At 40.8% G+C, this 12,489-nt stretch overlaps 1 protein-coding gene across 1 annotated transcript in view; it reads left to right on the forward strand.

Annotated features, from left to right (window-relative positions):
• The first annotated feature begins 154 nt into the window (after positions 1-154).
• Positions 155-12,489, forward strand: part of PLA1A (phospholipase A1 member A) — a 45,461-nt gene continuing 33,126 nt past the window's right edge. Inside the window, exon 1 of the mRNA XM_020789576.3 lies at positions 155-5,742. Coding sequence (XP_020645235.3) covers positions 5,670-5,742 — 73 coding nt within the window. The 5' untranslated portion in view covers positions 155-5,669. The remainder of the gene's footprint in view (positions 5,743-12,489) is intronic.

Consider the following 12,489-nt stretch of genomic DNA (forward strand, 5'->3'; position numbering starts at 1 on the left):
GTCCAAGAACATCTGGAGGCCCAAGGTTGGGGACCACTGCTTTAGGGCAATGGTTTCCAACCTTGGGTCCCCAGATGTTATTAGACTAAAACTCCCAGAAGCCTTCACCACTAGCTGGGCTGGCCAGGATTTCTGGGAGTTGTAGTCCAAGAACATCTGGGGACCCAAGGTTGGGAAGCACTGCTTTGGGGAGTCAAGCCATCTCTTGTTTGGTGTTCCTCTTTTCCCCTTGCCTTAAACCTTTCACAGAATTATGGTCTTTTCCAGAGAACCTTGCCTTTTCATGATGGGCCCAGAGTAACACAGATTCAGTTGCACAATTTTTTTTGCCTCCAAAGTTAGTTCAGGCTTGATTTGCTTTAAGACCCACTTGTTTGTCTTTCTGGTATTTGCGATATCTGGAAAACTCTCCTCCAGCACCACATTTCAAATGAATCATTCTTTTCCCCTGTCAACTTTCTTTACTGTCCAGCTTTCACACCTGTACACAGTGAGTGGGAATATAATAGGGTGGGTGATGTTGGTCTTGGTCTCCAGGAACCCATCATTTCACTTGATGCTGTTTTCTAATTTCTATATTGCTGCCCTTCCGAGTCTCAATCTTCTGATTTCTTGGCTGCAGTCTTCATTTGTACTGATGACTGAACCAAGATATACAAAAGCTTTAAGAATTTCAATTGCTTCATTGTTAACATTAAAGTTGTTTAGTTCCTCAATAGTCATGATTTTTGTCTATTTAATGTTCAACTGCAGTCCTGCTTTGGCACTTTCTTCTTTCACTTTCTGCTGGAGTACAGCCCTGTTATTACGTGTTACACAAGCCTATTCAATCCTTGGCAAATACACAGCCATAAAAAAATCAGCATCCTGACTCTCATGGAGAGCCTCTACAGCTTCTGTGGGTATCACAAACTCCTGTTTTCAGGCTGTCTTCATCTTCTTCAGATTTTCTTTACCTATATGGAGAGTGACAAGACTGGAAATGGGGTGGGAATACCTGTGGTAAATATACATAACCCACATGCAGTTTTGCATGTTTGTCCCCCACCCACCCCACACATGGAACGGGGGCTACACATTCACACCCAGTGGCAAAGATCAAACTGGCTGTGTTTTTGGAATAACACTTTTAGGTTCTTCAGATGTTTTTGGCCTGTTCAGTCCCATCAACAACAACCAGCATAGGCTGTGGTGAGCAATCATCAGAATTGCAATCCAGAAATATCTGGAGTGCCTTAGTTGCTCAAAGCTTACCTGTGTGAAGGATTTATCTGCAATAGCTTGTGCACATAGGTCTCCTTTGCATGAGAAGGGATCTCAAGGCAGTCAGGATTTCCTAGGATGTGGGGGAGCCTATGCTGGTGTGTTAGTTATTACACACATGGGGCCTCTTCACACAGCCAGGGAATGGGTAGCTGGCAGGGAATATGCCAGAATTTTTTAGTTTTTATTTTTTTGTTGGCAGAGGAAGTCATTGTTGGTATGGAGTTTGCACAACCCCTCTATCCTCCATAAACTCCTAACAAAGAATGTTACAATTGTTACAGCTACTTGAATTGTGACACAGTATAAGAAATTCAAAATGCTAGGTAGATTTCCCAGTCTGGTGTCAATTGCAACACATAACATTAATTTCTAGCTTTGCTCACATAAGGACTGTGTTGCTTCTCAGTATTTTTCTGCGCTGGAGGACTTCAGAATCCCGTATGTCTCACATAAGGTATATCACTGATTTACAGCTGGGGCTGTATTTCCAGATACTGTACAGAGGTTTCTTTTCCATCCTACTAGGCCCTGCCTGGTGTAATCTGACAACCTGCATACAGATAGTTTGTTTTCTCACTTCTAAACTGAGAGGGTTGGCAGGAAACCTAGCCTCCCAACACAGTTTCCTGTGTTCCATGGAACAAATGCTCAGGCCTTCCCATTGAAGAATGCTTGGAACAAGGCACAGCAGTGGGAGAAAGGGAGGGCATGTTGTGGTGTTGCACGCATGACCACTCTAAAAACTACAGTTACAGGGAGGCAACCTGTACAGTACTTTTTCTTTGTTATGGACTCTGTGCCTCGAGCATATGGGTTTGAGATTGAAACTTGGATTGATGATTAAGAACATCAGCAAAGATCAACACTGGCAAGGTTGGTGCAAAATACAGCTTCAAAGGGAAGGGCATTCCCTGGCTGGGGAGAAAGTCTTCTCTGTGTCTCTGTAGAGTATATTGCTCTCCGTGGTGGAGATTTAAATGCCTGGGCCAGTACAGAAAAAAGTAAACACGAGTAGTCATCTCTAATCGGCGTGGTCAGAGATTTGTGTTTTAGAATCAAAAGAATAATCATTTTTGAAAACCAAACAAGAACATTGAAAGTAAAAATGGCATTCGATCTTCACTAAGCTTTGGAAAAGAGCGGTGGTCAAACTGCACGGTGCAGTTCATGCATCCTTGGCTGCAGAGTACTCATAAAAGGACAGCATGATTTATTGTCATGTGCATTTGCCTTGATCTCCATTTTGCACATTGGTTTGCTTTTGATTTGAAATTGATGCAGCTTTATTTGCAAGTCTAATTTTGCAGGCACAGAGCTTTGAAAGGTTTTCCTGTCTGTAGAAGAGTGTTAGTAGAGGGGACATATCTTTCCCTTAGCCTTTTCAGTCCCAGAATCAAGTTTTATCATGAATTTGCCTTATGGGAGTTGGGTTTTGTTTTGTTTTGTTCATGTCTATTTCTCCTATTTCTCACACTTTTAGTATTCCTTCTTCCTTCTTTACAGCATGTAAGGGAATTTAGCAGTCACGCCTTTTTTTTTTCTTGGAAACCTTGGCATCTGTACTTCTGCAATGGTAAGAAGATTTAAAAATCTCAAACTAAGAATTCACAGCACCTATGCAGTACTAAACTATTATTCCAAAGAATTCAGAAGGAAGTCATAACACTTAAATTAGCATAGACTGTCCCCCATTCTTTCTATTTCTGCTCAAAGTCTAACCTTGCCAATTCTGCTGCGTTATTTGAGAAAGAACAAGGCAAAAATGACACAAGCACTTACTTTTAAAAACTTTATACCCTTGCTCAAAGTGAGGAAGTATTTACATTGGAAACAATAACGGAACATGTGATTTTCTTGGAAAGGTCTGTGTTTTTCTTAAGTTGGAAGTGCTGATTTAAGTGTCCGGCTATGGAGCCAGAGGTGGAGAGTTCGATTTACCACGGTGCCTTCTTGATAAGGGCTGAACTCAGTGATCCATAGGGTCTCTTCCAGCTCTGCAGTTCTAAGATTATTGTTAGTCAAAAACACCAGGCACAGTCAATCAAAATTCTAAAACATTGGCTGGTATTGTATAACAGATACACGTTTTAACCGAAAACCAAAGTGTCTGTTAATCGGTGCAGTCTGTATGCTATTCCCTAAGATTGCTGTCTTTTTTTTGGTAGCTCTGGTGGTGTTATTTCTGAGATCTACAGCTGCTTATAATACTTTGCGAAATTTCTTGATGTTGTTCCCAAAGCCCCAATGATTACAGGGACCACTGAAGTGTGTTGTTGTTGTTAGACTGCTCGTGATAACTTCTGCCATGCAGTTCCATTCATATAAGAAAGGTAGATCCTGAAGGTACATTGGTGATGTGCAGTTTACCTGAATGGTATCATTTTTCCACAGCAACTTAAGACAGTTGGTACTAGATGAGCTGGCAAGGGGAGAACAGACGTGTGGTGTTATTTAAAAAGTGCATAAGATTTTCTTGGGAGGTTTATTTAACACCTCGTATTCTATCTGTAGCTTGCATGACTGAGAGGGGCTTCTCTGAGGTGAGATGATTGTCCAGTTTGTCCCAGTTCATAAAGGCGGTAGCACAAGTGTTGCTGCTCCCCCACCTCCTCAGCCAATCTAGCCACTCACCAGGCCCAGCTTGCTTGCTTTTCCCACCTCCTTGGCTAATCTCACAACTAAGCATAGATATCTCTGCCCTGCCCTTTTGTTTGAGTGGGAGATCAGCCAAGAGGGTGAGGTAATGAAGCCTGAGCTATTGCCAAGACTGGAAGATCAGTTGAAGATCACAGAGGTGATGATTGGCTGATTGAGTCAGAAGAGGAGGAGGGGATCAGCAACATCTGTGCTGCCACCTTCACGAACTGGGATCAACTGGTTCATGCACATCTTTATTGCACTGTTACAGAGGAGGTATAGGTTTCGTGGAATTGGATGCTGGACATGGCTCTTGCAGTCGCAGATAGAAAACTGCAGCATACCAAACGAGAACTGACTTTCTTGACGGTGTGAAAAATTAACACTGAATTTTTTAGTTTATGTTGAGAATTGTTAAAATAAAAGTGTGTCCCATTGGCTTATCCCTTTGCTCCTTACTTCGCAGCCATTGGTTACCTCACACATGCTTTTTGTTGGTTGTAATAAAGAACTCTGAAGTGTTAGGCTCTCTTTTGCAAAAGTGAGATGATATTGAAATATATCCGGTGATTTTTAAAAGATGTATACAGAGGGGCACATGTACCTGTGTTCATACCTAGGATGAACAAGTGATCCAATGGTAGGGGTATAGGAGTGTTGAAAGAAACAAAGTTAAATTAATCATTTTATTTTTATTGCATTGAATTTTAATTATTGTAAGCCGCCCAGAGACCTCTGGGTAGAGTGGGTGGCATATAAATTAAACAAACAAACAAACAAACAAACAAACAAACAAACAAACAAACAAACAAATAAATAAATAAATAAATAAATAAATAAATAAATAAATAAATAAATAAATAAATAAATAAATAAATAAATAAATAAATAAATAAATAAATAAATAAATAAGGTTTAAATAAATTCTGTCACTCTCCATCTCATTTTGGGGACAACGAAACTTCTCTACTGTTTTATTTTTTATTTTATTATATTATTTACATTGTATCTATTATTGTTAGCCACCCAGAGTAGACTTTGGTCTAGATGGGCGGGGTATAAATGTAATTAATAAATAAAATAAATAAGAAAGCACGAACGAAAAAACAACAGTTGCTTTTGCACTGTGGATGATGGGCTGGAAATTCATGTGCAACAACAAGAGCAAGAAAAAAAACAGAAAAGAAGGATCCCATCTGGAATCAGTCTCAATCAAGCCTAATGCCCCCCCCCCCAAAAAAATAACTATTTTTTGGGAACTATGAGACAACTTTAGAGCATCAGCTTGATTAATTCCTCTATGGGATGACAAAGATATTCTCTTGTTTGTTGGCCCATGTGCTTGATCTCAGGTCGCTGCCAATCGGCAGCATTGTTCCATCTGTCTTTGAAAAAGAGATAGTCAACTGTGTATAGCCTCTTTGCCAGATGGTCGCAAGGCTTTGATTCATCAGTGTTTGTCCAGCAGTGCAAACAATGTGTTTATTGAACTGCGCTATTATAATATCCCTTTCACCAGAAAACAGACCTTGAAATTTCTCCCACCAACTCGTTCCCAGGATCGAGTCCATTATTTGCTCACAAGCGAAGACTGCAAGCGAGAGAAGAGGTAACTGTCCGAATTCCCCCTTCCTGACGCCTCGGTGGCTGTGGATTATTAACCAAGAAAAAACATCAACCGAGAAGCTGGACTTCAATTCAAAATTCCTTTGCTCTACTCTGAGCTTTGCTATCCATTATAGCACCGAAGAATCCAGGTGTCAAAGATGGCTATGGATCCCAGGAGCTGGCCTGTTTTAGTGTTCACAGTGCAGTTGGTGTTCATCTTTGCAGCTGCAGGTAAGGAATGTGTTGACAGCTGTTTGAATGCTAGAGTTGGAAAGGTGGAATAAATCAACTGAACATCAGACTTTTAAAAGGGATGGCGAGATGCATGCAATTACAAGCCAGTTATCTTAATACTTCTCCCAGTTCAGCTGGTAAAAAGCATTATAAAAAGATAAAAATTACTAAGCATAAAGAAAAACGCTCTGGTTCATGTTGTTGAAGAGTTGATCAGCAAAATCAGAGTTGCAGTGTAAACTTAATCAGTGTTGCTTCTGCAAAAGTTAAACTCCATCTATCTCACTAAACTTTCACCTTGTTTGAGAGTGGGTAGCTGTATAACAAAATGAAAGTAAGGGAAGTACTGTAAGCACATTAAAAGTAATAAATATACAGTAATTCAAGGAGGACAACAAGGATGACCAGGGAATTGGAAACCAAGTGCTATGAGGAAACGCAGAAAGAGCTGGACATGTTTATCCTTGAGAGAGAGAATAAGACATGAGGGGAGATATGATAGCACTCTTCCAAAAATTTAAAAGTAGTCATACAGAGCATGACCAGTATCTGGAAATCAGACAACCATCTGTCAGATCTTTGATTTAGATTTCTCATTGAGTAGGGGATTGGATTCAATCGCCTTATAGCCCCCTTTCAACACGATTGTTCTTTGACTCTATGAAATATGGCTGTAATGTGCAATGATGGCTTTGAAAAAATCCCTCACAAAAAAGCACTAATAATTATGAGAAATAATCAGGAATTTAAAGACCCCAAAACAATACTTGCCACCCAAAAATGTGCATGGAGGAAATTTTAATACTAAGCCTTAGTATATATGCATTAATTAATTAATTTTAGATCCTACCTGTATATATTAAAATCAAACTGAAGCTAAAAACCCAAGGTAAAAATACTAATTGGGAATCTGGGGAAATTCATCCCAGGTATAATCGTGACCCACATCTGCCTGCGCGGTCCCACAGTTGGTGCGGCTTCTTCCACCTAATGTTTGACTCTTCATTTCATTCCATAGCCCACTCGTGTCATCCTAACTTTGTTCAGCACGCAATATACACAGCTTTCTGTTCTGCTTTTTGGCTAATCCCTCCGAAATTGTCTAGTACAGGAGTGGGTGGTTCCCTTTGCTTTGCATGTTGCATGCAGGATGGCAATTGTTTAGCAATTAAAATAAAGTTCTAGTCTCGCTGGTTACTGTGAGAAATTAGGCAGCCAATTTGAAAGACCTTTGATCTGACCTAGTAGAGTTCTTCTTATGTATTTAAGGCGATAACTATGTAAGTCTTTAGAGTCTGATTAAATAGAAAAGGGGAAAGGTCAAAACTGTTTCTAAAGAATGACACATCTAGGGCAGCCATTCTCAATGGGAGCCATGTGGCCCTCTGGCGGCCCCTGGCACATTTAAAGGGGGCCACAGATTGGAAGCAATTCTTCACACACCCTATCATAAATTTTGTCATGCGACTTATAGAATACTGATTTGGTCTACTTTCATTTTGAGTTTGTGCCGTGGCAAGAAAAAAGGCTGAGATTGGCTGATTTAGGGCACCAATACTGATATCCACTTATCAAGGAGGAATGGCTATAAATAAGGCCATATGTAGTGTTTTTAACTCTTCAGCCATTTTAGGTTTTTATCATTATAATTCTTTATGAATTCTGGTCTTTGTTGTAGTGTTTGTGCATCACACATCTGAATTCTGTCATGTGCAGTAACTTAGAGCCTTCTAGAAAAGTCTTTCCCAACCTTTTTTTTTGAGTCACAACCCCCTTTTATAATAGCCAAGTAACATGTAACCCCACCGCCATCATTACATAAAAAGGCATTTTTAATGGGGTAAAGAAAATACATTAAAATAGATTTTTTTCAGAATAAAATAATAACCTAATATATTAATATTAATGTAATAATACATAATTATGGGGGACTTGTAAATCTGCTTCTGCTAGATAAAAACCAAGAAAGAAAAAAAGTCAGTACATTTGAGTTTAATTTACTTTTTTGACTATGGAAAGTACCCTCCCTTCATGCTTATTCTCCCCAAGAAAGTTCCCTCAATGAATAGCCCCTCTCCCTCAAACCCAAATAAACACCTCCCCCAAGGCCCCCTCCCTGGTTCTTCTCCCTCACCTTTGTGTCCCTCTTACTTCCCTCTTCCATGACTCAGGCAGGACCTGGAGGTATCTTCCTTCCCAGGTCCTCTCTCCTTTCACTGGACCATGTTCTAGAGATAAAGCAAGAGCATTATTGACAGCAGCCCCACCTGACTCCCTGTCAAATTAAATAATTGGGATGGTTGTTGTAGGTTTTTCAGGCTGTTTGGCCGTGTCCTGGAGGTTTTTCTTCCTAACCTTTTGCCAGTCTCTGCGGCCAGTATCTTCAGAGGACAGGGGTTAGAACTCTGTCTGTGTTCTGGTGTAGTGTGTGGGACAGTTGAGTATTTGTAGCTGTGGGATCAGCTTTTTGTCCTTTTCAGGAGATTGGGTGATTGTGGTGATCAGGGTGTTTTTTGTTCTTGGTGTATTGTTTTGATAAGGGGGGGGAGATGATCAGTCACTGATTGATGGGTGTTGTTAGCTATTCTTTTGGGTGCAGTGATCACCAGTCCTTGTGGCTGGGTAGAGTTCACTGACCTTTTTGCAGGCTGTATTTTTCAGTGTTGGGAGCCAGGCTTTGTTGAGTTTTAGACTTTCTTTGTTTTTGTTGAAGCTATGCCGATTTTTATAGATTTCAATGGCTTCCCTGTGTAGTCTAACATAATGATTGCTGGTGTTGTCCAGTATTTCTGTATTTTGAAATTCATGTCCAGATTGTTTCAGGGCATGTTCAGCTACTGCCAATTTTTCTGGTTGTTTTAGTCTGCAGTGTCTTTCATGTTCTTTGATTCTGGTGTGGATGCTGTGTTTTGTGGTTCCCAATATATACATGGCCACAACTGTAATGGTATGCAGTATACTCTTGCAGTGGTGAGGGGTCCCTTTTGTCCTTTGCTGACCGAAACATTTATTGTATTTTTGTGGTGGTCCTGAATACTGTTTGTAGGTCGTGTTTTTTCAAAAGTTTCCCCATGCAGTCCATGAAATACTTTATTTGTGGGTGGCTGTTTTTCTTCTGCAGTTCGGTGTTGTTTTCTCAGTTTTATGGCTCTTGTGATTTCATTCTTGGAATAGCCATTTGCCTGTAGGGCCCAATTCCGATGGTTGTGTTTGATGCTGAGAAATTGAGCTTCACAGCTCCGATTTGCACACTCTACCAGTGTTTTGATTATGCCTCTCTTTTTTTTGTCGTGGGTGGTGGTTGGGGTTTTTGTACCAGTCTGTGTGGATGGGTTTTCTGTAGACCTTGTGTCCCAATAGGTCAGGTTTCCATATGACCATGGCATCTAAGAAGGGGAGTTGGCCCTCTATTTCTTTTTCCATTGTGAATTGTATATTTGGGTGGATGCTGTTGAGATGGTTTTGAAATTCTTCCAGTTTTTCTTCACCATGTCTCCAAATTGCAAAGGTGTCATTCGTATATCAGAACCAGACTTTGGGTGCGAAGGGTGCCGAAGCCAGGGCCTGTTTTTCAAAATGTTCCATGTAGACATTCTCTGTTACTGGGCTGAGGGGGCTCCCCATGGCCACTCCATCTGTCTCTTCATAGAAATCATTACTGTATCCCATTGAAAGTAGCTAGTCGTTAGGCAGTGTTGAAAAAGGGCCATGATGTCTTCTGAAAAGATCTGCTGGATGAGTGTCAGAGTGTCCTTTATTGGTACCTTGGTAAATAGGGATACTACATCAAAGCTGATCAGTCTGTCCCTGCAGTTGAGTTTCAGGGTGCTGATCTTGTTTATAAAATGTCCTGAATCTTTGATGTAGGATGAGGTTTGTCCAATGTGGTGTCTGTAGGAGGGTGGCTAGGTATGTTTTGCTAATTCATATATTGGCGGAGCCAATGGCACTTACAATGGGCCTGACTGGGATTGACCCTTTGTGGATTTTGGGGAGTCTATATAGTCTTGGTGGGAGAGCTTCTGTCTTGCAGATTAGTTGAAGGACCCCAACGTCCTTCCACAATTCATATAAGAATACCCACATCTCTAGTAATAATCTCAGACAAAAAAACAAAACAGTAGCAAAGAAAGAAAGAAAGAAAGACAAAAATGTTGTTGCACCTTAAAGGCTAACTTTTATATTTTAATATGAGCTTTTGTGGATGCAGTCCACTTCCTCAGACATAACAGTGAGAGTATATGGCATATATTTATACATTTATGCATAATTTGTCATAGCCTGCACTTTGAAGCTGACAGTTCTGTCTCCAGGGATACTTCTGGGAGAAAGTTCTCCTGACATCAGATCAGGAAACGCAGTGTTGAGTGCCTCAGCTGCCATATATCCCATGTCAGCCACCTGTTCAGCTGGACAGCTTTCAGCCTGCTCTCCAATGCCTTACTCAACCTCTAGGCCATTTTCAACTTCAGAAATGTCTACATACCATTTCACCTTTAAGAGGGCTCACTCTTGTTCACTCTCCCATAAGAAGAGTCACAAGAAGGACAAACAGGCCCCCAGTCACCCTCTTCAGTCCTCTTCTGTATCTTGCCTCCAGGCCAGGGCAGACCCTCCACATCAAGGTCAGTCCCATCTGTACTGACTTTGGTTCCTATTTCAATCCTGAATTGACTCTGATCATTATTTTGCTGCCAAATCCACTGCTCCCACCAACTCTGGACGTGGATTTTCGGCAGCTAGAATCTCCCATGGTCAATGGCCATTTCAAAGGTCCAGAACACTGCTTTCTTACTCAGAGAGAAAACTTATTACATCTTTTGTTGCATTTGGGATTCTGTTGCATCCCAGTTTCCTTCTCCCAAACTGGTCTTGAAGTCTGTGCAGCCTATGGTCTCATGCCACCTGTTCTGTCTCTATCCTCCAGCCATAATTTCCATTGTATGTCTTTTCCACCACCTCAAGATTCTTCACTCCATTGGGACCAACCTTCTCACCATCTCCTCACCACCGTGCAACTCCTTACTCACCTGTAAGCCATCATCCTAGGTCTCCTCATTGATCTGTGGTTAAATGTCAAATCTGATCTTGCTCACTTATCTTTGATTGCTGCCCCCACTGTCACTCCTGAGGCTCACTTCAACGTCAGTAACAATAGACACTGGCATTGCCATCCTCTTTGTATTCTCATCACTACCCTCTTCACAGCTGCTCTTACAACAATCCCTATGGCTAGTATCAACAAGCTTCCTTCTTATGGACAGTATCACCATCATCCATTCTATATGGAACCCTGCTACTAACTTTGCCTTTTTCCATCAATGTAAACTCATTTTCAGGACCAGCTTACATGACTTCTCCCAGAATGTTTCCCAGATGATTCATCAGTGCCTCCTCTGAACATAACATTGGCTGCTTTTTGTATTGCTGGAGACCAATGCAAAACAAACAAACAAACATCCATATTATGCAATTTCAGATTATGATGTGTAGATGTGCAAACCGAACAATTAAGAAAGCTGACAAGAAAAAAATAATTTATTTGAATTGTGGTGTTGAAGGACAATGTTGTGTATGAATTGCCAGAAAGGTACATAAATAGATTCTAGATTACACCAAGCTTGAACTCTCATTGGAATCTAAGCATTTGTCTCGCTCTTCAGCTCAGGTTGACCACATGACACACATGCCATTGCAAACCAGTTCACCACTGATCAATGCATACCCATGTCTTTTGGTGGTCCCTGTCAGGAGGTGCTGGATTGTTTGCTTGTTTGTTTTGGTGCAGGTGTGATCACTTTGTTTTGATTTGGTCCCAGTGTTTGTGATCACCAGGATCAAACCAAAGTTACTGGCTGGCTGTCCCTTTGGTGAAGCCACTTAACAATCGGAAGAAATGGAAAACTTCCCTTCTGTTTGCCTGTGAAGGGAAAGGGAAAGTAAGTTTTGCATTTCTTTTTAATTGTTGCTAACGTTTCATGCTTTTAAAGGTTGTTTTTTAAGCCCTGTCAATGCATTGTTGATGCACTGTACCAGTTAGCAACAATTAAAAAGAAAATGAAAGTTTAATCTCCCTTCCCCTCGTCAGGTGATCAGAAAGAAAGCTTCCCATTTAAATGGAAATAAGTCATCCTCCTGTCTCCTCCTTTGTGCTTTGTTTAGTGATATCAAGAAATGGGAAACTTCTTTCCCCTTTAAAAGGAAAGAGGATTGGTCTGGATCGTGCTAATCAGGGTCATTTGAAGTACAATGTGGTCAATGGCCCCAAATGACAGACCAACACTGTTTAGCACAATCTAGATGATCCAGGCCAGGATCACTCAGCTGTCTAATTGCACCCTAAAATTATTAGACAGGAGCTATTGTACTTTGGACGTATCTGCCAGATTCTTGTTGCTGTTCATGTAATGTTTGCATAACTTGCCATGCCTAACTGACAAGGTGCCAAGTACATCTGGCTGATCATGCACCAACTGCAAAACCAAAATTTGCAATGTGAGTTATGCAAGACTCACATGAACACTACAGTAATATGATTCCAGCCGTCATGAGAAGACTCATTAGAGAAGAAAATAATGTTGGCAAACCTGAAAGCAGTAGATAAAGAGAAGGTCCTAATGTAAGATAGAGTGACTCAATAAAGGAAGCCATGGCCTTTATTGAGTCAATCTATGCAAGAGCAGTGCTGTTAATGATAGGCATTTTTGGAGGTCTTTAATTCATAGGGTTGCTGTAAATTAGAAA

Source organism: Pogona vitticeps, chromosome 2, assembly GCF_051106095.1.
Source record: "Pogona vitticeps strain Pit_001003342236 chromosome 2, PviZW2.1, whole genome shotgun sequence".
Lineage (NCBI taxonomy): Eukaryota > Metazoa > Chordata > Lepidosauria > Squamata > Agamidae > Pogona > Pogona vitticeps.